The following is a 27511-nucleotide window of genomic DNA, read 5'->3' as shown; positions in this document are numbered from 1 at the left end:
GTAATTCAAGATGCATATAAAAATGCTTATTATCATTCAAGTTCTTTAAACCCATTCAACCATTCAGCCCTTTGCTTTCTGATAAGACTGCCAACAACTATGCCAATTAGTGTCAATTGCGATGTTAGATTTTGTAACATCTGCACCTGCCTACCAGTCAGTTTAGTGAGCAGAAAGAAGTGACTGATGGTTACAAGTTTCAGCAACATTAAACCCTAACTGTTTTTGTATTAATATTTGCAAGTCTACAATTTCACCAATTGGCTTTTTAAAAAAACATATTTTGCATACTGTTTTCTATAAAGGATTTCTTCTTTTTTAGGGACAGGGCAGTTTATCCACCGTATTGTAAACTATAACAGTAATAATAATTTTTAAAAGCCTTAAGTTTTATAAGTAGGGAAAATCTAACTTATAAGAAATTTAGTGAATTATATATTTACATCAAAGTTTCTAAATTTTTGCATTTCATTTAAACACAGGATTAATTTTTTAAAAACCACCTATCCGCATTCTGAATGAGATGTTCCTCATTTTAGAACAAGGTCTTCGGTTAAAATTTCTATGTTAGAATTTGCAAGCCAAAAATTAAAGCACATATAAAAGAGCAAAGTATATTTAACATGGAAGAAATCATGAGCACCTGGAATTTGAGATTAATGATATACCTTCATATTAATTAACGTGTATATTCATCTTTACTTTTTAAGTTTTAAATAACTGTCCCTAACTTAAAAACATGTGATGCTTCTGAAATATTCAGAACAAAACACAACTGTTAATTTATCCTCAGATCAAAATGATTCACTTTGGTTTATTGTAATGAATAGCAACGTAACATTTTTTAAAATTTCACAATTGAAGCAAATTCCATCTAGCTGATGAAAACCACTGGAAGTAATACAGTGGTTAAAGGCAAAGTTAATTACTAAAGAGAAATAAAAATTGCATGTCAATATCTAAAAGTATAGGAGATGTATATAATGTAGGACTTTCTATCTAGTGTCATTACTTAAATTGCTACTTTTCCTCAACAATCTATTCTCCAGCTCTAGCAAGTAGAATAAATGGTAATTTTACCTGCCAAATTTGGCACAAAAGAGGACAAGCAACTTCATTAACAGAACAATGCTTTAAATATGATTTTTTTTCCTTTTTCTATGCAGTGCCAAGTCGTGGAACAATTCAAATCAAGAAATCTAAGCAAAATTACCTCCTCTTGTTGAAGTTTTACATGCTTGAATAAGCAAACGATACATTCGGACGCTAGCAAGAATGCCCTCCTCGTGAGTGCTTGTGCTGCAGCCTAACTCCAAGCTGGTAAAACTAAACTCAACAAAAAAGAAGCATCACTCCACTGAGGTTGAGTTCTCAATGTGTGAGGTGGTGTGGATATAGGATAATTTAAAATCTGACGGAACAGATTAAATCTAAAAGACTTGATTTAGATTAAACTTTTGGTTACAATATCCATTAGTGTACCTAAACCAGTAGAACTAATGGAAAACAACACCCACCACCAGCAACGCTGCCAATCACCACTGCTCTCACACCTCACTGGTGCTTTAAGAAGCTGACTATAATCAAAATCATAAATTCTTCTAAACTTTGTTTCAAATCTGATCATAAAACCAATAAGCAACAACAATTCTTCTGTTAATCAAGTTGGACCTGTATGATTAAAGAGATACATTTAGTTCTCAAGTAGCCATCTCTAGATTTTAAAAGCTAAACATAAGCATTTTCTGTCCAATTGGGTGAAGTTAGGAGCTACTCACAAGTCTGTCTATGGTTATTTACAACAGAGGGTTGTACTATGTTTAATCTCCATCTGGTTTCCTTACTCTTGTTCCAGATGATAACCATACATTGCACATCTAAACACAGTCAGCAGGTTTTATAAAAAGCCTAATAAAAAATGGGGCAATAGCAACATAAACCCATCATCATGCTGGCAATGACAAATAGGGCTAAGAGCAAATATACTCCCGCAAAGTGTGCCCCAAGTCATTTGCACTAAATCTTAAATATCAAGCAATATCTACCTTTATGATATTTAATCAATGAGTTAGAAACAAGTGGCATGATTTATTTTATACTTCTCTCCTTAGAAATAAAGTGCCTTTAAAAAAGAAAACAACACCAAAACAGACTAGAAGCCCCAGTAATGATAATATCCAGATTATGAATGCCCTTTGGTTTTCTTCACAATGTCTAACTTTTTGTCACCTGTTCAGAGAAATGAGTCTAAATCAAAGAAAGGGAACATACACTGAGAGCCTAACATCAATCAAGTATTTTAAACATTAAACTCACTGACTCCTCAGAGTAATCCTACAATGGAGACATTCTTAACCACATTTTACAGATGCCAATCTGAGGTTCAGAGAAGTTAAAATAACTGCTTAAGGTTCCACAGCTAGTGAAGGAGTATACCCAAACCAAGGCTGATCTGATTACCACAACCGAGCCAATTAACGTACTTGTTGGTAAGCTCATTTAAAGGGAAAATACAATAACAGAGGTCAGTACATTATTGCAAAGCATGGTCACTATAATAATTGCTGTGGTAACTCCATGATGCCTGGAGTTTTTAACAATCAGTAGAGTGTCCATGGATAAAAGAAAGGCTTTGAAAGAAGGCACAGGTCCCCCAAAGAGCCTGATCTCGTCAGCCCTGTTCCTTAACAGTGTAGGAGCACCCTATAGTGGGGGAAGGAGGAACTGCAGGCCCCTTGGGCTTTCAAACCACAGCAGGGTCCTGAGGGCAGGAAGAGGGAGGGGAAGGTGACAGCAGTGACTGGCTGGCCAGCCTCCCTTGACAAAATTACCCAAAGTGAATGGTGGAGAAGTGACTATCACCTCTATAACTACTCTCCAGGTGTTCTACTGTGGCCTCAAAAAGGACCTCATAAAATAAATGACTAATATAATTCTAACCAAAGAATATCAGAATCTTAGAATATTATCTGATACCAAGTCGCACCAAAGTATGTATGTGCATTTTTAGTCTTATTTTTAAAACTTTCTACAAATTTTTCACTGAATGGAAAAGATCTGCTTGCAAATTAAAAGCTACGTTAGATTCTTTTAAAAAGCAAAATGTCTATATTTAAGAGGGAAGGGAGATAGTTTCTTGAGTACTTCCTACATGCTAGCTACTGTACTACATCTTACTTGACTTTTACAAAACCCTGGAGAACACCATCCCTATTATATAGATGAGGGAAATGAAGCCTCAGAAAAGATAACGGCTATTGGTTTGACAGTCAGCAGTTTCAGGGCTGGTATTTAAACTCAAGTCCATTTGATTCAAGGCCTTTATGTTTTCCTCTGTACCAGCATTTATATAAAAATACTGCTACTGCAGTGGCTCAGAGAGTTTAGGTAAATTTTCCAAAGGTTAAAGGCTCCTGTCTTCAAAACCTATTGCTTTAAGTACAATGTTTCTCCACCACCCCCTTACCCAGCCCCAAACTAAACCTTGTTAGTAAATGCTGACAGTTAAATTTTTATAACCAAAGATAATGGAGGAAGAATATGATTGTCTATGTTCCTATATACAACGTGATTGATGTTTCTTTTGTATAAGACAGCATAGTTTGCAGAAAAGAAAATGTGATAACTGTAATGTTACTTATTAACTTCAAATACTAGAAATAGGGCTCCTTAAAAAGTTGTCTTGCAAATTGATTTAAAAGATAATTCACAAATGTTCTGTCCTTTATAGTTGAGATTTTATATTTCTACCAACATTTTTAGAGCATTTGCAAGAAACAAAAATGCTGTGAAACCACGTTAACACTGTACTAAAGACAGAACTATTAAAAGAACTCAAAACATACTGTGTTCATAAAACTGTTTAAAATTATATATACATAAATGTAACAAAATATTCCTGAGCCACATGTCCAAAATTCTCCCAACACCAGGGTTTCCAAAATAGTCACCAGTCACAAAACACATATAATCAAGAACACAGATCAATTCCCAACAATACACTCGCCTTTCGATGCAATCTCTTTGACTTATGGTGAGTACTGCTCAAAATGCTTTTTAAAAAAACTGTTTTTAAGCCTTTGTCTATCTTTTCTCATCTTTTCAAAGGTGGTACATCCCTGACCTTTGAGTTTTAGAAACTGGCAGTTACACAGAACTAAGTCTGGTGAATAAGATGGGAATGATCAGTTATGGCTTTCACAGGACAGAAATGTAAGCCTGAGATTCTGCAGATTCTTGGATGGAATACTGAAACAAGACACCAAAAGAATCTGTGGGTTATGTTACTATGTACTTTTCAGTGCTATCTGTGGCTTTGGGACGATTTTAAGCTTGAAGAGTCTAAATTTACTTGGTCTTTTTCATAAAAGGAAAGAGCAATGAGAACTTAAAGGGCATATTTTAGGATTTTTATACAAATCAGGATGTTGGAGCAAGAGAGGCTTTTCGAGATGTAAACCTGTGCCCATGAGCGTACAGCCCCCAGACCCCCTGAAGCATTTCATCCTAAATACAATGAATGACCAGGATTCTGGGAGGGATCACAACCCCCTGAAATGTAATTAGAATTGTGGGCATGAAAGATAAAAGCTGCCTTGACGATGAAGCATGCCAGGCCCGAGACACACTGACTGGAAATGAGAAGAAAGAGCATCATTATCAGGGTAAATTCAAGCAGCTCTTCTAATGAAATGTGAAAGTGTGGGGATAATTTCTTTTTTAATATTAGTAGTAGGATACATTTTCTTAAATACACAATCTCGCTACAGAGACTATGTCTTCATTCTTTCAACATATTTATTGAAAGCATACCATGAGCCCTGTACTGTAGGCAGAGTAAATCAAAACACAATTGTTATGAGACTTATGGCAACTCTAGCGAGTTGATTAGCTCTGCTTTTGTGGTTAATATTACAAGCTTCTGAGTCAAACAACCACCCTATTAACATACGTAGTACTGGTTTTCATCTTATACACTGGCATTCAAATTTTTGTTCAGAGAATTTATTTCACAAGTTTGTGCCATATTTTCAGTTCATGCCTCTCCTAAGCAAAATATGCAAACACACAGCTGCTCTAATAGTTTGACAGAGTGAAATCTATTCCACAGATCTCTGACTTCCACCAATAACCAGCACGGATACAAAAGGAACTCCGTGAAGAAAGCTATGTTTTCTTAATAATAACAGTTGTATAAACATGAGGTCTTCTCAGTTAAAGGGAAACCAACATCAAAAAGCAGTAAAACATAGAACCCTAAACCCCTCTTTCTTTGAAGAAACCCGTTTGAAGCGAGGTGTTTCTAGTTATGGGTGAATGAAATGAGAATTCAGCTGCAACAAACGGACATCCAGTCCTATGAAGAACTAATTAAATCCATCTGAGAAGCTGCATCTAAAACTGCCTCACACATTTCAAAGGAAAGCACCAGTCTGCCTTCTGCGAAGACATCAAAACCTTCAGTCACAAATGACGCACATCGAGGCTCTACAACAATGTTGTTTTTATGGACTACAAAGCTCCATAAAAGTAATGTTAAGAGTTTACACTATTTCATTACTGAAAAATCAGAGTTACGGCAGAACATGTTTACTTATCACTATCTGAAATTTCTTTCCAGCTTCCAACTCTAGTTTTGTGGATCTTCTCCAAGACTTCAAAAATAAAACAGTAGATTCATCAGTATTCAAAGTGTTTCATATACTTGTTGAGTGGAAGTGGTTAAAATATTAATAAAATTAGTCATGGTTGCACAGTTACCTTTTTCTTTCTGATACATAAAACCAGGATTTTGATGCTCCATTAAAATTCTTGAGTAGTTAATAAAAGCCAGCAGAAGGAACTCAAAACTTTAAAAACTCATTGGCTTGACAAAACAGCTTGTTTAACAGCCGTTATTTGGGCTATGAAATGGTAGGGAAAATTATATTCAGAACTTGGAATATTATCCCAACAGAATAAAAGCAGACTTAGTGTCTGTCTGTCTTACCAAGCCTTGCAGTTGGTTATGGTGAGCTCATACAAGCATATCGAGCACTTTTTTTTAATTAAGGAACACTATTAGATGTGACAGTAGGCAACAAGCTCCCAAAGTAGGAGAAATTCAATACTTCAATTTTTTCAATATATTATAGAGATAAAAAACTAACACCATCTGCATAGTTGCCGAACTTAAGAGTTTCTTTCCACTGCAGAGAGCTCAATGTAAAGAGAAGGACCAGCTACCATGAGACTCAGGACTTCTGGCTTTGCTCTCTAATCCCCAAGCAACCTTGGGTGAGGCACTCAGTCTTCCAGGCCTAGTGTGTTCTCCACTGTTCGATAAGGAGTTGGCCCAGGGGAGCCAAATTCTGGTAACTTCTAAAATTCTGTAGATTTTTTTTCTTCAAACATGAACTCATGAAAATATTAAATAGATTCTGTTTGGAATCCTATCTACAGTTATTCACATAACAGAAACATACTGACTCCCCACCTCTCTGCTACTTTCTTTGCCCCAAGAAAATTCTGGGTATGCCATAACAGTTTAATAAGTTAACTCCAACTCAAAGATGTCAGGTCAGAGGAAATTTCAGAGCAGAGAATAAATTCCTGGACACAATACATGCTGCTACATTCCTGACAGAGAAAAAAAAATTGTTTAAAAAGAAATAAATCTTTTTCCTCTAAATACTGGTACTATTATCTATTTTAAAGTATTACCTGGAATTGCATACATGAGAATTGTATAAACATTCTGTAGTAGGAATCACCCTCAAATAGGGCTGGATCCTGGATTTTTAAATGTCAGTTACAGAAAAAGTATACATTCATATGGCTACTAATTACAGTGTGAGAAATATTTAGCAAGCATAAAAATTAGAGTAGTTTAAGGAAAATCAAACTTAAAATGTCTTACTAAATTCAAAACTATAAAGCATGACACCATGTACTAACATGTGGATTGCATAGCTTTAAAATGAACTCATTATTAATTATTAATCATTCATAACAAAATTAATGAAATAACAAATGCATAAACAAGAAGAGCTATAAAAGTTATTAGAAGCCTGGGAATATCACTCAATAGGCTACAGAATTTAACGAGGCAGGTAATGTACCTGAATGGTCAGTGGTCCTCCTGCTGCAATAATATGCCATTCCATTTTTCTCACGTGAAGCCATTACACCCGTAGTTTACACTGCTATTAATCTCCAGGTATCATTCAAGATGTTGATTTTCATCTATGACTAAGTATAATATTAATCTGTTTGCTTTAATGGTTATCTTGTTCTAATAGCACAACTGAAACTAATCAGATTGGCTATTCTCCCTAAATTTACACTCTAAGAGACTGAAACCATGTTCTTCTTGGTGAAGAGGAAATGCTTTTTCAATTTCTTTTGTTGTTGCTGCTTAAAAATAAAATCCACTTCGTATTAGCATTTCACTTTGTCTTTTCCTAAGACTGAGGAAGTTTGAAGTGCTGTAAGAATACATTAATCAAAACCTTTTTATATCCTAAAAAATGTTTAGCAATTTTATCAACCTAAATATATTTCGCTTTTTGATTTGTCCTCAAAAACGATCAGATAAGTCTGTAAAAATGTACTTCATGTTGATAAAGTTAGAATATAACTCTTATCAGAACAAGTTAACCTCTTAAATTCAAGTGAACATTACTAATAACTTCATCGACAATTTAATGAAATATAAAATTCCAAAAAATTCATATTTAAATATAAAGATATTCAAAAACTTTCAACCAAAATATGCAGTGGATATTTATCCTGCATTTAACCTACTCATAAAAGTGTTTTGTTTCTTCAAAAACACATTACTAGTATAGTCAGCAACTTTCTTTTTTTTTTAATGTTTATTTTTTTTAACATTTTTTATTGAGTCATAGTCATTTTACAATGTGTCAAATTCCAGTGTAGAGCACAATTTTTCAGTTATACATGAACATACATAGTCATTGTCACATTTTTTTTTGCTGTGAGCTACCACAAGATCTTGTATATATTTCCCTAAAGGTGGGGCACAGTCTCGTGACCTGCTTTCGCCAATGGACCATTAATGGAAGGATGCAGGCTGAAGCTCTAAGAACCAGTCATGACTCCGCACCCTCACTCTTCTCCATCAGGATAACTAGCAACATGGCAGCCTGAGTCTCCTGTCAGGAATGTAGCAGCATGTATTGTGTCCAGGAATTTATTCTCTGCTCTGAAATTTCCTCTGACCTGACATCTTTGAGTTGGAGTTAACTTATTAAACTGTTATGGCATACCCAGAATTTTCTTGGGGCAAAGAAAGTAGCAGAGAGGTGGGGAGTCAGTATGTTTCTGTTATGTGGATAACTGTAGATAGGATTCCAGCACACAGCCCTCTAACACCGGGTACATACATTCCAACACAGGAAATTCAAAACCGTAGGCTACATGAAACAAACCCCCTAATTAATCCATTCCTTAACTTCCAAAACTAAATACCAAATTACTTATTAAATAGGCTAGGTTAATTATTCCTAATAGACAGGTCCTAGGATCATCAGTCTTACTTATCTCATTTTAGAAATAAAGAATATAGAGAACACACACCAAGATGACAATTTCATGCTGTAATTTTTCAAATTTACACTTCACAAAGACTTTGAAAACATTATTTTTAACAAAGTTAAAGCACTAAAGGACTAAGCAGTTAAGTCCAAAAGAACACCATCTTTTTAGGTTTTAAAAAGAACGTTTACTCCCCACCAGAAGCGCTACAGACACGAGGAAAGCTGCGCACTTCTTATCCTCAAGAAACACATAGTCTACTGGGCGGTCACCCAGACCCTTCTAAAAGGGGTGCAAAAATCACACTGCTTTCAAGGACCAGGACCCTACATGTTAAGTCTCTCCAATACAGACCCATTTCCCCATCGCCATGGTAACCACTGTTGAGCTTCCTAACACCTACTTGCACTGGCGCTCAGCGGACTCTAGCAGGCCTCCCGCACTGCTCCAAGCTCTTCTCCCTAGGGTAGGCAGAGTGATCCTCCTCACAGCTAACTCTGATCCATTTCGTAAAGGAAGATCTTCTCCGGTTCTCCTTGCTCTCCAGATAAATCCAGACCATTTGACATGGCTCACAAATTCCACGTCATCCACTCATTTGACTGCGGTCTTTTCCTTCACCTCTCTCTTCTCACCGCCCTCCCTCCCTGCCAGGAGGTCCCCTACTTTAAGCTTTCCATGCTCCAGTCACATGTGAATTCTTCCATTCCACATACTTTTTTACTTATATCTTCATCACTTCTCGGCCATTTGGCTAAGATCAAGTGTAGTACATGTATCTTCAAATCCTGCCCCCCTGCCCCACCCGACCCTCCTTCTGCAGGACTCCGCTTGGCTGTCACTTCCGTCCTAAGGCCATAACCACCACCTCCACGTCCAGATCAGGGCTCCCCGACATGTTCTCCACAGTGCTGGCCTCTCCCCACCATCGCTCACTCGTTCCACTTGACCAACACAGCCTCTGTCCTCGTCACACTCCACAGATGACAAATTCTACAAATACTCAGACATCATCGCCCCTGATCACTACTAGCCCTCCAGGACCTATGTCATTCGAGGTCCTCAATAAACAACTATTAAGCTATATTACAACTTAAATGATAAATGTACAGTGGCTAAAAATACATTAAAATTAATTTAATGATCAAGTCACTCAGCAAAGGCACTTTAACTGTTTGCTTCGCTATTCATTTCATTTATAAATAAGTCTGAGTGGCCAATAATATCATGCCAAAATGAATAAAACAACTTTCAGTAAATTTTTGTGGTAGTTCTACCATTGCCCATCACAGGCTACTAGACTACTATGGATTATTTTTAAGAGCTTACAAAACTGAACTGAACTCAACCTGAACATTGAAAAGTTTTATTCCAAATAAAACTCTTCAGAAAGCAGCGATAATACTAAAGATCACTTGAAGTCTTAATTATAGTATTTGCCAGCTCTAATACGGTAACAACCAATACCATTTAGTGATTTCATTTCCAAAGTAACTGGATTTTAAAACTTATTTTTTCCATTTAGTCACATAACAAGTTACTTGACTCTTGAGCACAACATGAATGCGCCATTCAAGAGGTTACAGGTGCAACCGTCCCCCAATGAGACCAGCAGTTTCCCAGACTGCATGGGCAGGAGCCGTACCTTTTTAGGAAATTCAGTCCTGTGGTTCAAAAGCGTAGTACCATAACCCCCGAACAAGGATGCATTTAAAAATAAACAGATCAAGCTGTGCAGGGCTGCTCTTCAGACTTGATTTTTGTATGCCCTCGTTTATCTGACCCCCTCCTATCAGACATCAAGCTGATTTGGATGAGTTCGCTTTGAAAGGATATTCTTTACTGTGAGGTAAAGAAGTCACGTTGGAAAGCAAGTTACTTTTGGACCTTCTTTCTTAAACCAAGAGTAAGAGAGAATAATTCCATTCTATCGGTGACGTTTCAAGACCAATGAAGTTACTACGAATTCTGGGACACTGAGCAAAACTTCTGCAATGAGCTCTCCTACCTTTTGCTATTAGCAAAACATACGCCTCCCTAACTCTTCTATGTAATAATCTCTCTGGGTAGTTTAGTTCACCTACAGGAGGAAAAATGAGGCTGTTGGAGGGGTGTCCAAATCTACTCTGACTCAATTTCCTTTCTCTCAGCCATGGTACAGTCCTTTCTTTGCTTTCTCCAGGTTCTTAATTCAGATTAGATCAACCTCTAAACACAGCCTATTAAGTGCTCTCTGGTAACCACCTCCTAGTTAAGAGTGCTAGCCGAAGGCGTTTCAGTAATTGTACCTTGTGTACTACATGTGTAACATCAGCGCTCTTTATTCAATGAGCCAGCTGCTCATCTGACACTTCCCTGGATGGCCTAGGCACTGCAGAAGTTTCTTGATAAGTAACTAAAATTCCATATTTCAATAGTCCCCTGTCTTCCAGATCCTTCTACTATAAAGGTTGGAAACCCCCTTTTATTTTGGGAGAGGAGGATAATCAATAATACACACACAAGTTTCAAAACTCAAAAACTACTAACGAGACATCGAGTATAAGGTATGTATCCTTCTTACTTCTGTCATGGGGTCAGCCATCCAGCTCCCCAGTTCAAAGGCAACCATAGTTAGTAGTTTCTTGTGGCTCCTTCCAAAGATATTTTATACACATAAGCATAAATACATACATTCTTTTTTACACAAATGAAAGTGCACTGCTTCTGTCACTTAGTATATCAGCACATACAGAATGTTCAGATTCTTTTTAATGGCCATACAGTAGTTCAATAATACAAATGTACTCTATTTATTTCATTATCCCATTTCGATGGGCATTTCTGTTGTCTCCAGTCTTGCGCTGTTGCTCACAATACATTGTTCACAATGCCATGAACATACTGTCCACCTCCTGCATGTGAACATGCCCTGTAGTACAAATTCACTGTCAAACTGCTCTCCGTTAACAGCATCACTTCATGCACCCCACCAATAACACGTGGGCCTATCTTCCTACAATCTAATAAAATTAGAAAATTACCAAAATCTTCATCTGTCATCAAAATGTAGGAAACGTGGGGAAATGGCATCCCATCATAATTTTAATTTGAATTTCTGTGTGTGGTTTAGCACATTTTGTCAGTGTTCAGGAGCCATTCGCTATAAACCATCTTTGAACAGTTTTTGCCTGGGTGGTTAGTCTTTTTCATATTGACTTGTAATAGTTTTTTTTTATATATTAAGAACATTCTCCTTTTGTCGCTAAAATGAGCTGCAGACTTTCCCTCTGGTCTCCTCGTTTCTCTGTTGGCTTTACTCATGATGGTTTATACTTTTAGCAGAAAACCTGAACATTTTTTTTAGCATTACATTGACTTATTTTTCCAGTAATTTTTCTCAAATGGAAAGGTAATTTTACCAAGAAAACAAATGTATTTGCCAAAGTGAAAGAATTCCATGTTTATACAATATTATGTCTCCATAAAAAAATTAATAGAAAATATTTTCCTCAAACAGGATAATATTTTTTGCTGCTTTGCTAGGACAGTTTTTAAAACTGGGGGAAAAAAATGTCTAAGTGAAAAAATTACCTAACAAGAGAGGTAGTTTACATAATCATAATACTGAATTACTGTCACAAGAAAAAAAAAACATTTTAAATATAAAATATTACATAACTTCAAAAACTTGCTTCAGTTTTCTATCATTTATCACATACTGTAAGTAAATTTTCTAAATACAATCATAGTCCTTTATCACAAGCCCTAACAGTACCACAGTATTCATTTTAAAATTCTACTACAAAAATGTTCTTTTCTTTTTCTGCCTGCCTACTGCACACCCGAGACCTAGAAGGCCTACAGTAGTTTTCCGACTTTGCTGATGTCCTTTTTAATGTTCAAGAATAATAAGAGTCTATTCTAAAAATTGACTAGAGAGGCAAAGGGGCAAATATAATAATTTTTTTTCCTAAGAAGGGTATTTGAAGATTGATTCTTACTATGTCCCACATAAGTTCCAGTAACTACATGATCTAGCATTGCTCTCAACAAATGGGATAAAAGAAAGATAATGATATAAACTGCAGGTATAAACTCTTATTGAAGATACATTTAAGATTCTTTTCATTAATATCTGAAAACTAGAGAAAATACTAATTTGTGCCTAAGATTATTTATTGGTATATGCTAAGTTCATTCAATTCTTCATCTTTATAAAAATGTTCCGTAAAAATACTTAAGTAGCTCTACTTAAAACCACATTTTCAGAATATCCTCTAAATATCAAAACAAACTCTGGTGGAATGTTTTCTTAGTCAAGAAATCTAGAACAAAATGCGTGGCAGTAGAACAAACAGGAAAGAGTTCACTATATTAGAGAAAAACCTCAAACAATGCGTATATAATTATTTATTATGCATCCATATGTAATTATTATTTTTTATTCTTATGTTCATCACCATACTCTTTCTTTGAGAAGAAAAATATAGGGTGGTAACTTCAATGATATGACTACTACAAAACACTTCCCTCCCGCCACCACAGGCATCTAAAATTGAGACAATTTTACATCAACCAAAACAAATGTTATTAAGAAAACAAAATGAAACCACAAACAAAATCTTTTAGATGCAAAATCTTATCCATCTCAAACCCTGTAGTGTTCTAAAAAATGATTATTTACTTGGATAAAACTGTAAAATCACTGCTAAAATCAGTATTTTGAATTTTAACATAATTTGAAAAACACGTTAACATCTACAAGAGCTAATAAGATAGTAAAACTGCTTTCTGACAGCTACTCTTAACCAGTGTCTCCAATTGTGTACTTTGTAAAACTATCCATTGTGTATGTAAAATCGTGTGATTTATTCATGTCCTGCAGATGCTTTTTCCATGCTTCCTTTGCATGGTATGACTTGAGCCTTGATGTTCAGCAGTCACAAAGACAATTCCTTTTATCATGGGACGAAACTATTCTGGCTAGAAATAAATGTATTATTCCTTGTATTAACAAAGATTTATCCACAGTCTAACAGAGCTAATTTTCCATGTTCAGAATTTCTCAGAATTTTCTCTAGCAAAACTACTTTGTAAAGTTAGATACAGAGAGGTACTAGTTCACAGGCCTTGGAATCATGCTGACCTGGGTTGAATCTTAAGATTCTATACAGACAACCTGTGTGACTTCAGCTACCTTCCTACTTAGTTCTTCTGAATCTCAGTTTCCAACTCATCTGTAAGCAGGAGCTAGTAACGTCTACCTTGCAGTTTGCCAGTACCCGGGTTAGAGACAATGTACGTGACGTGCTTACCACAGCGCTTGAGACAAGGCACATACTCAATAAAACAGACCAAAGTCATAAGCTGCTTGGTGAAAATACCTTTGACTAGGTTAGAACAAGTACCAAAAACAATACTGCAACTCGAACGGGACAGGGAGACCCCTTCTTCACTCTGCCGTTTATGGAAAGTAAGTAACAAAAAAGTTAAGAAAGTAAACACTTCTTGAATAAGAAATTAAAATTATTTATCTAAAAAAGACGACTTTGATTTTTCAACAAGCCTTGCTCTCCCATCCCACCATGTCCCAGTGTTTTTCCTCACCTACTTACACTATGATTTTGAGGCAAGTCCTGGCTTCTGTATAAATCACATTCTAAATTGTGATTCATTGGCCATCTCTGCCAAGTAGAACAACTTCACCTTCCCCCGGAACTCTCCTTTCCCCCAGGCAGTTGAATACTTTCTTCTTTCCTTCTCACAGACTTAGTTGAAGGCACCTCCATTAAGGAATTTACCACAGTATTTTAATCACTTTCAAGTCTTCCTTCCCTTTACCACCATAAATAGAAATTGTTTACATGGATGTCTCTAAGGTAAACTGCCATTAGTTCATCTTTTTTCTCCCCAACACAGTATCATGTTCATATTAGCAATTTTTTGTTGCTTCCTTGGGATGGATTTCTAGAAGTGGAATTAGTAGACTGAAGAATATCAATGTTACCAAATTATTCTGCAGAAAGGGCAAACAAATATATATTCTATTTAATTGATCTTTCAGTTGCTGACATCTAGTCTGGCAACTATTATTTGGAAAAAAACATTACTTGAAATATTATTTGAAAGGTAAAACATATCCACCATAGTAACAAGGATATAAGTAAGTCTAAAAATACTTGAATATTCGTGATAAAATACTCATGAAAGAATTGAATCAAGGTTCCAGATAACCCAGATGTTTAACCTTTTGAGGAAATGCTAGATTATCTTCCAAAGTGGTGGCACCATTTTACATTCCCACCAACAGTGTATAAGGGTTCTAATTTCTCTATGTCTTCAACAATATTTGTTATTACCTGACTTATTTTTTTTATTATAGCCATTCTAGTGGGTGTGAGGCACTATCTCATTGTGATTTTGACTTGCATTTCCCTGATGACTAATGATACTGAGCACCTTTGCATTTGCTTAAACTTGCAACTGTATATATTCTTTCAGAAATCTCTGTTTAGGTTCTTTGTCCATTTTTATACTGAGTTGTCTTTATTAAGTTTTAAATGTTCTTTACATATCTTAAACACAAGTGCTTCACTGGATATATGATTTGCAAATATTTTCCCCTATTGTGTGGCTTATCGTTTCAATTTCTTGTTAGTATCCTTTGAAGTTTTAAATTTTGACAAAAACCAATTTATTTTTTTTCTCTTATTGCTTATGCTTCTGGTGTCAAATCTAAGAAACCACTGCCACATGCAAGGTTACGAAGATGCACCCCCTATGTTTTCCTCTAAGAGTTTTATTTCTTTCTCTCTCAAATTTAAATCTTTTATCCACTTTGTGTTAATTTTGTTATATTAGCTCAACATGAGGTAGGGATCCAACTTCATTCTTCTATATACAGAAAACCAATTGTTCCAGCACCATTTGTTGAAAAGGCTATTCTTTTCCCACTGAATTATTTTGGCACTTCGTCAACAATCACTTGACTATCCATGTATGGGTTTGCTTCTGGATTCTCAATTCTCTTCTACTGACCTACATGTTTCTTTATGCAAGTACTATGCTGTCTTGACTTCAAGACAGTTTTATAATAAGTTTTGAATGGAGGAACTAATTTCTCCAACTTTGTTCTTTTTATTACGATTATTTTGGCAATTCTGGATTCCTTAAGTTTCTATTTGAATGTTAGTATCAGCTTGTCAATTTCTGACAAAATTACAGCTTGGATTCTGATAGGAATTACACTGAATCTGTAGATCAATTTGGGAAGTAATGTCATCTGAACAATACTAAGTTATTCAATTCATGAATGTGAATGAAATGCTCTCTGTTTGGATTTTAATTGTTTTCAATAATATTCACAGTTTAAGTTTTGCACTTCTTTCATTAAATTTACTCCTAAGTATTTTACTCTTTTGATATTCTTGTAAATGGAATTGCTTTCATAATTTTATTTTTGGATTGTTCATTGCAAGTCTGTAGATATACAACTGGTTTTTACATATTTATTTTTTATCCAGGACTCTTGGCTGAACTTGTTTATTATTTGTAATAGCTTCTTAAAGCATTTCTTAGGATTTTCCACATGTAACAACATATAATCTGTAAAGGGAGATTTTTATAATTTTCACCAATTATAATTAGTTTGCTGCAATGACCTGCTGTTCCAGAAGTGAATATTTGCTATTTAACTAATAATATAAATGTTTATCAATATAAAACTTACTTGAAATTGGAAGGATAAAAAGATTTTGACTGTAATTTAAAAATGGTAGCAAAGTTTTTATGCCTATCAAGAAGTTTAAGTTTTGTCCTTTTTATAAGAAGCAAAAAAAAAAAAAAAAAAAAAAAAACCTAATTTAGGAAAACAAACTGAGTTTCTAAAAAACCAAAGTATTATTCTCCTTGACCATATTAAATGCTATTTTAGATCATTTAGATTTTTCTTTATGATCATTAACACTAAATTACATTGATATACCAAAATTCAATAGTCTAAAGATTCTGATTCTTAAGAAGCAGTTTACAAGGTCTGTAGAAAAATTTCTGTCAGTGGCTCCCTGTAACAAAGAATATCTAATTCAGTATCTAGGATCATATATAACTTTTTTCTAGTTTATTAGGAGTTAACATGAAATATCAGGCAAAAAAAAGTTTAAGTGAATGTACAGTGCTCATTTTTCTCATCTTTGGGAAGGCCAAGTTCCTAAGCTAATTTTCTTCACATCAAGAGTACTCTGAAAAAAAAATTTTTTTAGTAAAAAATTAAAATAATAATAATAATAAATAAAAAAGAGTACTCTGACATTTTTCTTCAAAGTCAATTATCCTCAATGTGAATTTAGCTCACCATCTTTAAGATAACAAACACATTAATCTTTTCTTTAACATGAGCTATCTGACCAGTTTTGTGTTAATGCAGAATAAAAGAGAAATGGAAAACATCTTGGGAATCCAGGAGGGAATCATGAAAATATTATAAACAAAAATCAATTTTTTTATAAGTTTATCATCTTAATAAGCTAAATAATATTTCAATTTTGTGTTTACCAGGTTTTATACTTCTTAATTAATTCTGCTGACACTTACATCCAGAGTCAGAATAAAGACTTAAAATATAAAATACCTCTCCTTCTTTACTTAAGTTTATTTCTATTATACTTTCATTTCCTCAAATTTCCATCCTCCCTACTACAAAATTTTTCACTAAAATACAAATTTGCATTGGTTTGTATCAAATTTGTAACCGATTCTGACAAAATGCGTTAACATTTTCTTCCTTTTAAAGGATGAATAATATTCCATTGTGGGTGTATAACACATTTTGTTTATCTATTCCTCTGTCACTGGGTGCTTGGGTTGCCTCCACATCTTGACTATTGTGAATACGGTGGCTAAATATGAGTGTGCAAATATCTCTTCAAGACCCTGCTTTCAGTTTTATTTTGGATGAACACCCAGCAGTGGAATTGCTGGATCATATGATAGTTCTACTTTTATTTTGAAGAACTACAATCCTGTTTTCCACAGCAGCTGCATCAAGAGTGCACAAGAATTCCAATTTCTCTCATCCTCACCAACATTTATTATTTTCTGGGTTTTGGTTTGGTTTTTTTGATAGTAGCCATCCTAAGTGCTGTGACTTTGTCTCTAATTATGGTTTTGATTTGTGTTTCCCTAATGATTAGTGATGTTGAGCATTTTTCATGTGCTTATTGGCCATCTGTATATCTTCTCTGCAGAAATGTCTATTCAAGTCCTTTACCCATTTTAAAATCAGGTTGTTTCTTTTGCTGTTGAATTGTTAGAGTTCTTTATACACTCAGAAAAATATGCAAATACATCAGATATATGCAAATACTTTCTCCCATTCCATAGACTGCCTTTTCACTCATTGATTTTGATGCATAAAAGTTTAAAATGTTGATGTAGTCTTATTTATTTTTTCTTTTGTTGCCTATGCTTTTGATGTCATACCTAAGGAATTATCATCAAATCCAATGCAATAAGGCTTTTCCCCCTCTGTTTTCTTCTAAGAGTTTTATCACTTTAACTGTTACACTTAGGTCCCTAATACATTTCAAATTAATTTTGCATAAAATGTAAGATAAGGGTCCAACTTCATTGTTTTGCATGTGGATATCCAATTTTCCCAGTGCTATTTGTTGAAAACACTGTCCTTTCCCTATTGAATGGTCTTGGCTCTCCTGTCAAAAATCATCTGATCATAGATCCAAGTGTTTATGTCTAGGCTCCCAATTCTGTTCCATTGGTCTATGTGTCTGTCTTATGCCAGAACCACGCTGTTTTGATTATCGTAGTTTTGTAATAAGTTTTGAAATCAAGAAGTGTGAGCTCTCCAACTCTGTTGTTTTTCAAAAATTTTTCAGCTGTTTGGTGTCCCTTGAGATTCCATATGAATTTTAGGATTTTTTTTTTCTGTTTCTGCAAAAAGTCAGTTGGGACTCTGATAGGGATTACACTGAATCTGTAGATTGCTTTGGGTAATACTGACATTACAGCAACATTAAGGCTTCCAATCCATGAACACGAGATGGCTTTCCATTTATTTGTGTCCTCTTTAATTTCTTTTAGCAACATTTTAGTTTCCAGTGTACAAGTCTTTCTCCTCCATGTTTAAGTTTATTTCTAAGTATCTTATTCTTTGTAATGTTACTGTAAATGTAATTGTTTTTGCTTTGCATATTTTTAAATCTTACATAAATCATTAAATATATATATATTTCACAACTTTCCTTTTCACTATTATTATATTTCATTATTATTATGATACACGAAAGTGTAATATGTATAAGAAAGAGACACAGCACCTTCAGGACAGCTGTCACCTCTGCAGATGAAGAGGGCAGAATGGGATGATGTAAAGAAGAGATGTAGCTGCATCTATGAATTTTCTTCCTTTTTAATAGGAGACCTATGTAGAAGATTTGCACATTTGTTGTGTTTTCCTCATTTGAAATATCTTATAATTTTTTTTAAATTTAACTAAATAAAATAATTCTGAAAATGTGAAAGCATTACTGTGAACTAAACAAATACGCTTGTACTACTACCTCTTGGATCATTACCCTAGACAGTCACCTCTAGGCTGATTAACTTTCTGTTGATGTGGTAGTGGGTGATCAAGAAAAACAAGCAAACGCTCACAGCTCTCCCCTCTGGGGCCCTTAGAGAAGGAGCTAGACACTATTAAACTCTTAATACCAATGAGAGCCTTTACTTCACACTATTCAACTTGTCTCCTTTCACAATACTGACGTCAAATGAAGTTCTGTCCAAATACAGATAGGAAAAATGGATACATCAGTAATACTTACTTTTTATTAGGTTTGGTGCTTCTGATAGTAGCTAAGCCAATAAATACAGGAAGTAGTTTTTGATATTACATATCAAGGTAGATATTTCCCAGGGAAATTTTTAATGCATTAATTTTGATGTGTCTTTTAAATAGTTCTACCTTCCTCACAAGCTAAAAAGTAAAGTAGGGGTAATTCTATAGGAAAAATTCAAAAGATACCTCTCGAGCTGTCAGGCCAACGGGCTCTAGTTTTCCAATATGGAATCTGAAATGAGCACAGCTCTAAGAAGTAATCTGGGCAGCTTTCTTGTTAAGGCAAGGTACTGCTAAGAAAAACACTGTATCAGAGCATCAGATTAACAGTAGCACTTCAGTGTAACAGTACAGAACTGAAAATTACCTCAATGTCTACATTTTTTGTAAAGTTAATCCTCCCTTAGGAAGATGCTACACTATAATATTTATTTTATTTTATTTTTTACTATTCAATACATATAATTTGTTACTCAAGCTGATGTACAGGTAAGTGTCCACTTACAAAGCTGTTTTTTTAAATGATCATATAGAAAGGAGGGATGTAAAGAATCACGTAAGTTCATCGCAAAATATAAGACAACTGTTTAACTCCATCACAGTCTTCTCATTATAAGACAGCTCAGTGAAATAACTTATTGACAGGTGTTCTAGCAATTGTGGCATACAGAATGAGTTATAAAATTTAAAGATGACCAAGAAGACTACACTTAATCCATGAATTACTGGCATTTAATTTTGACTCTGACTGCCACATAAGAATGTCACCTTCTCCAGTGTAACAGCCTAACACTTACCTAGCACACAGGAGGCGTGCAATAAGTATCTGCTGAATAACTGAATTCTCATTAATCCTTGACCTGCTGTATTTTCTACCTGGGATCAAGAATCTGCCACATACCTCAAGCCTCATCAGGTGTTATTTGGGTGAAATTATATTACTTTGATTTTCATACCTTGTTTAAATCTTTTGATAAAAAGTCATTTTTCCCCCAAATAAAATGACATCTCAATGCAACTTAGCCATGAGATGCAAAATGTAATTTAATATAATATTCATTATACTAACTTTATATAATATATGTAATGAATATATGGTATTCACTATACTAACTATATACAACCGTATAGCAGATTCTGCAGGGTGATGCTGAAAGTAAAAAAGGACTCAAGTGAAAATAGTAGCACTTCATGGTGTTTTTCTGGCAATCTCAAATCACAGAATTTAAATGTCATTCATACCACAATATAAACACTAAGTCTTATTGTAACATTGTTCAGTTTAAACCAGAATTAAACCAAAGCAGTTCTGTTACGGATACTATCGAAGGGGTCTAAGTTCTTCTAAACAAATGGAATGTCACTGTAAAGTAAATTTAGTTGAAAGAACATCTCACAAGAAAATGTTATATGAGGCTTCAGCTTACTTGTTTTAAAAGAAACATAGCTATCATACATTTAGAATTATAATTAAAGATGGTCTTCTCTATAACAAAGGCAAATGCATTACTTCTCAATAACAAAAGAAAAATGAATCAGGTATCAGGAAGTGGGTTTAGAATGTGACTAAGTCTGGGAATAGGTTTCCTAATTAACATAAGAGAACAAAAATTTCCATTTACATTCAGCTTCCTCCAGAAGATGAAACAGATACATAGCTATGTTGTAGATTCAAAAGAAGAGAGTCATGGAATATGTTAGAAATTGTTTTACATATTCATAGATAATTTCAAGATTACCAAAAAAGTAAAAAATAAAACTCACAGAGAACGTTGGCCCACTGTTTGATGTTACGACAGTATGAACTTCATCGTGCAATTTTACTGAGAGCTCCCAGTCAGCCACTTGTGGTTTTATAATAGGCACTCTGAAGTAGAAAGAAAACAAAAAGTTAAAAATTTTATATTATTCTCTCTCAGTAACCTGATTTTCCTTTGACATTAAGTGTGCAGAATAAAACTGCCAAAGACTGTACTTCAGAACACTTTAATTCAAAAGCTCCTATCCTTGGAAAAAAAGCCTTCAGATATAAAGTAGAGAGATTAAAACCCAAAAAACTACACACACAGACACTCCAAAGGAAACAGAAGGCATTCTGGGGTAACTGTGGTACCATCACCCACTCTGGAAATTTGAGTTGCTTAACTGTATACAATCCTTCAAAAACTAACCTTCCTTAAGCAATATTAATTTCTTTTCAGTATTTGGTTATTGTCTAAGACTTGTTTTTCAAACCTTACAATATCAGTTTGCTTTTTCCCAGGTTTATTAAGTTATCATCAGTATGCAAAAAACTGCACATAATTACTGTATACAATTTGATGAGTTTGGACACATTTATTCATTCATGTTGCCGTCATCACAATCAAGGTAATAAACATATCCCTCACCTCCAAAACTGTCCTTGTGCCCTTTGGTTTTGTTTTGGTTTTTTGTTTGTATGTCTGGGTGAGAAAACAACATCAATGATGCTAGTCTTCACACACAGGTCTGTACTTGCGAATGATCAATAGTACAGAAAACTGAGACAAGAAAATTGGGACAAGCAGCCAGAGACAAAAACATTTTTGGAATACAAATGTTTCTCACTTTTTAAAGTAACAAAATTTTAATGATTTCTGAATTAATCTAATTTAAGCACTGCATATTTACATTATTTGTGAAGTAATATTTACTAGGCACTACACATGTAGTATCCAGACTCTGACTTAAGTCTTGTTCAAAAAAAAAAAAAAAATTGTAGGCTATGTTTTAATTTAACCCCCTTGAATTTCAAAGGAATCTCTGCATAGTCATATAAAAAGTCACAGTCACAAAAACTACGTTTTTGATTCAAATCACAATGTCTAATGGAGGACAATCTATTTAGGTGAATATTTGTATTTGGCCCACTACTCACTGATTTATTTTCTGAAGATGAAGAGATGTTTTAAATACTATTAGAAGTAAAAATTAAAGTTTAAAAATGCGCCAACAAATCAAGAATAATGCACACTGTAGGCCCGGAAGATTCTTTTTTGGCAATTTGAGGATGATTGTTTCAGAGGACAGAGCTCCACACAGGAGAGCTTGAAAGAACACCAGGGGAGCATCCAGCAGGGAGAGGAGGAGGGAGAGAGAGAGAAGGCGTGAGGCAGAGAGGAGGAAAGGGAGGAAGGTGACTCTGTGATCCAGCCTGACCTACACTGGCACCTCTTCCAGAGGGTTTTTGTCTGTTTATGCTTGTTTCCCTCATTGGCCTGTGAGCTCCTAAAAAGCCAAGATCATGCCTTATTTTTTTTATCCCCAGCCCCCAGCACAGGTTGGGGAGAAAAGGCTGAGGGGGAAAGTAGGAAAGAATCAGAGGAGCGTCCACAATGTGCCAAAGGAGAGGCCACACCTCCCCAGGGACAGGCATGAGCCACTGACGGAGAGCGAGCCTCCAGCTCCCGGGCTGCACCTGGCTGTCTGGGACTATGTGGGTGACCTCACTGCACTTCACCTGGTTCACCTTCAAATGAGGTTAACACCCCAGCCCCTCAGGAATATCGCGATGACAGAAACAACTGCATGGAGAGATGACTGCGCAACACGGCTCGCTTCAGTCTTTGTGATCCTCGATAATTATGGCACCGTCCTGCTCAAGACTGCTCCACAGTTTTCTACTATACATCACTTTAAACCTTAATCAACCTATCATTCAAGTTCCTTAAAAAATAAGGAATTCTTTGTATTTAACTTTATTTCTGATTATTCTCTGAGTTGTTCATCTGCTAGGGCCAAGCCCTTAAACTCCTTCCCAAACCAAACTGGGCCAAGCCAAGCTAACACAAGTGGGAGAACTAAGCACACTGGTTGCACTCAGGCTCTGGTGACTCGCAGAAAATCCAGCTCTGCCAGTATTTAGTTCCAACCTTGAGCAAAAGTCTATTTCCTTATGTATAAAAGTAAGATAACAATAGTGTCTGTATCATAGTGACGTACTGAGAATTAAATAATGCGTGTAAGTGTTCATTTTTATTATTATGATTAGTGCCAACTTTGGGCCTACACTCTTGTTTTCCCTCATAACTGAAATCCCTTTAAGGGAACTTTAGATTTCTTCTCTCTGCTTCTCAAACTAACAAATTTTTCAAAAAGAATATTCTTTCTCTCATAAACAGTTTCCTAATTATAGTACAAACTTCAGTGATCTCCCTTGCACTTAACCTGGTATATGCTTAGCATTTTTCACAATTTAGTGGCCCAATAACTCTTTCAAGGAAATGGGGAAACCCCTTTTTAGTTATGCAACAAGCTTCTGTTTTCAGACAAGTTGGGAAGTCGCTGATCCTGACATCCTGTTCGAAACCCAAACACATTTTCCCAGAGAAAGCAATCCTACAGACGGTGGCTAGATGTAGCTGCCAGTCTTCGGAACCTAACTGCTGTTTATTTTTCCATTGTTTTATTTTGACCCACATCTGTTTCATATATGTTAGAACCCGCCCCGAGAGGGACCTGCAGAGAGAGCAGAGGCTCTTTTGAGTATAAAATGCTGAGGTCTAACCTCAGCCCACCTCTTACTAGCATTATACAGGGGAACTCATTCAGTCCTTTTGAACTGAAATCTCCACACCTGTCAGATGACAGTCCGAGCAGAGTCAGCAAGGCAACGGGCAAGCTGTTGCTTCTCCCGAGCATTCAACTCCTGAAGCAGCACTTTTCTAACAATTTCTTTCAAGGTGATGTGTTCATAGGATGTAAGAAAGAGGCTTCTCTGTGAAAGCAAGACCTTCAGATACCAAGAGGGTCAAACTGGGGAATCTCTTTATGAGTTCAGTCTTCTACAAAGAAAATCTGCTAAGATTTCTTCTGGCTTTACATTAAGTTTGAAAGAAGTTTTGTTTTTAAATAAAATGGACGGGGTTTGTCGTACATGCCCAGTATAAACGTCAATACACTCGGCAATAAAAATAAACCGTAACTATAAACAAAACAACACACACCAACCCCAAAGTATATGTCCTCTATTTCTGCAAAATTACTGATACCACATTAACAATAATTACTTTGAAACATTGATATTAACTCCACCATCACAAACATGTTTAAAATGGTATTGATTACCTAAAGTTGTATTTTAAATTTTAGAAAAGAATTATATTTCTTCATTAAATCCAAAAGAGTCTCAAAGAAGATTTTATGAACAACTCTCTGAAAAGGGGGACGTCTTGGAGCTTTACTCAACTCACAATAGTAAAGATACACAGGAAAACAGCCTCCTTTACTTGGCTAGTGAATGTGTTATGTGTCTAGTGAAAGAGGTTGCCATCTGATCAAAAATGTCATCTGTGCAACTTATCAGTTAATTGTAAAGCTAACATCATTTAAGCTACTACTTAAAACAAACTAAAAAAAAAAAAAGTAAAAAAGAATTCACATAAGCAGCTACTCACAAAGCAAATCAAATAATAGCTTTTACTCAGACCTGTCTACTTTGATTACCATCAGCCAGCCAGAATGAACATGCTCAATAAAACTAAATATTTCTTTATTTTATGGTAAAAACTGTCAGCTGATTGTCACAAATGTTAATGCTAATACATTTAAACTTATTGGAATATTTTACTCAAAAAGGTGCAAGTAATATTAACTCAAATATGTTGCTATTACATGTCATTTGTTAAAGCAGATTTTGTATAAACATAACTAACAGCATCTTTACTCATCAAGGGTTATAAGCATCTCAAAACCATATTATCAGATACTCAGAAAAGCTGGTTTTCAATTGTGCCATTATTACCTATTTAGGAGTGAAATACTGAGTTAAAACAATGTTAGTGGTCACAGAATCATTAAGCAATCCTTCATCATAACTTTCACAGTGGGTGGTCTGTAAAATGATCAAGAATAATATGCTGCATTCCATGGCCGTGGAGGTCAGTTTCTGCATACTAATCTTTGCAGGAAGAAAAAGGCCTTCAGAAAAGTGGGCCATTCATCTGCACCAAGTTCAGAGAATTTCCAGCACGGTGAAAAGATACGTTATGCAAGCACATAGATGTATTCAGTGGGGGTGGACAGAACCAGCTACATGGAGACTACAAAGGAGCCCTCCCATGGCTCATGAATAAGTCGAGGAAATGATCAGAAAAAAAAGGAGAGGGATGTTTAGACAGATGGCCCACTTAAAATGCCTGAGACAGGGCATAAGCAATTTTAATGAAACTTTAGATCTAGCATATGAATTGCGTCTTACTTCCTCCAGGAAAAAAAAACCGAAAGAAGACAAAAATTCAACAATTTGCTGAAAAACCCACTTTTAGCAAGTTGGAATGGAGGAAGAGTCACAAATAATAGATTTATTAGGGCAATAAATTCACATAAAAATTCTTCACAGGGCCATGAGCTATCAAAACGAATATTAAAAGCATGGAATGAACAGATTAAAAGAATTTTAAACAGAAGTCTACTGCCAAACCAAACAAAACTCTAAGCCTTATTATGTGAGAACTTACAACACTCCAACATTAAAGTTCATCACTGCAGAAGAGAGATAAAAGCAGCATTTTCAGAGAACCTCTTCAAAGCTAGAACTTGTCATAGTGGAGGAACAGAATTCTGCCTATGTGCAATCTAAAATGTGCGCGTCAGAACATCTGAGACTGTGGAGAAGAATGTATCACAAAGTAGCACCTAGAAAGAGTGAGGGAACCCCCCCAAGTCTGGGGTCGCCAGCACTACTAATAACTACACAAATGATGCCTGAATCTAGAAACAAGTAGTGTTACTTACAATATTAAACTATGTTATGCAAACCCTATTTCCTTCTTCCACCAATAAGGGTTTATGGTTCTCCACTTAAACTCTGGGCACAACCAGCAGGAAAGGCAATGATGGTGCACAGCCACCAGCCCTGCAGGCCCTAGCGTCTGATGGACCACTGACCACTGACCACAAAGGTCACGTGACCTTGACAAGTCACTATACTCCTTGAGGCTCAGTTTCCTTATTAGTAAGACAAAGATAATAAGAATACTTAGTTCACATGCAGATTAAATGAAATAAAAGGAGTAAAATGCTTAGACTGGTGCTTGGCACATAAAAGCTAAATAAGAGTTACTGCCATCTTTATCATGATTTGTTTGGTACAATAATACCTGAAATCCTCCTGTATTATTTCAACAAAATGTTTGTTAACATTAATATACAGTTTACATACAGTGAAATTCAAAAATCTGAAGTTTCATCATTTATCTTTCCAGTAAATCTAACCCTTCCTCACAACAGCCAACTATAGATTCCATTAAAGCATCAAGTAAATAAACTCCAAAAATATGAACTCTTGTGTGTGCTTTTTGCCCAATATAGTGTTTCTGAGGTTCACTCATGTTGAATAATTCATCCTTTTTGATTGCTGAGTAGTATTCTATTGTATAAGCATACTAAAATTAGATTGTTTCCAGTTTGGGGCTCTTATGAACAAAGCTTCTATAAACCTTTGTATAAGTCTTTTTTGAGGACTTGTTTTCACTGCTTGTGGTAAAACAAAACAAAACAAAAAACAACTAGGAGTGGAAATCTATAGTAAATGTATGTTTAATTTTATGAAAACTGTTTTCCAAAGCATTAAAATATATCCACACTCCCATTAGCAATGGAGTTTGTTCCATAACCTTGCCACCATTTGCTGGTATTAGTCTTTCTACTTCTAGCCAGGCTAGCGGTGGAGAAACCACATCTCATTATGGTTTAGTATGCATTTCCCCTGTGACTAACAATGTTGAGCACCTCAACATGAGTGTTTATGGGCCACTTGAATTCAAGTTTTTGCCCACTTGATATTACGATATTGGCCTTATTATTGACATGTGGGAGTTCTTTGTTTTGGATAGAAAGCCTTTGTGACATTTATATACTATGAATATTTTCTCCCCCTTTATGGCTTATTAATTTTCTTAAAAATGTCTTACTTTGAGGATTTAAAAAAAAATACTTAATTTTTTAGAGCAGTTTAAGTTTCAGAAAAATGGAGCAGGAATTACAGAGAGTTCCTATATATACCCTCATGTACCCCACCACTACACAGTGTCCCTTTTAATTAACATCTTGCCTTGCTACAGAACATTTGTTACAACTGATGAACTGATGTACATTATTTAATTAACTGAAGTC

General features: G+C 35.3%; 1 protein-coding gene across 5 annotated transcripts in view; it reads right to left on the bottom strand.

Annotated features, from left to right (window-relative positions):
* The window catches only part of PCCA (propionyl-CoA carboxylase subunit alpha), a 330692-nt gene that overhangs the window by 94472 nt on the left and 208709 nt on the right, over nucleotides 1-27511 (bottom strand). For all 5 annotated transcript variants that reach the window (XR_012511757.1, XM_010959668.3, XM_074378474.1 and 2 more), the window contains exon 19: nucleotides 21140-21242. Coding sequence is in view for 4 of the 5 variants with exons in the window: in XM_010959668.3 (XP_010957970.2) it covers nucleotides 21140-21242 (103 nt within the window). In the remaining variant the exon portion in view is untranslated. The remainder of the gene's footprint in view (nucleotides 1-21139; nucleotides 21243-27511) is intronic.

This window comes from Camelus bactrianus, chromosome 14 (assembly GCF_048773025.1).
Source record: "Camelus bactrianus isolate YW-2024 breed Bactrian camel chromosome 14, ASM4877302v1, whole genome shotgun sequence".
NCBI classification, from domain to species: Eukaryota; Metazoa; Chordata; class Mammalia; order Artiodactyla; family Camelidae; genus Camelus; species Camelus bactrianus.
Note: the sequence above shows the minus strand (reverse complement) of the source record. Positions and strands in the feature narration are given on the sequence as shown.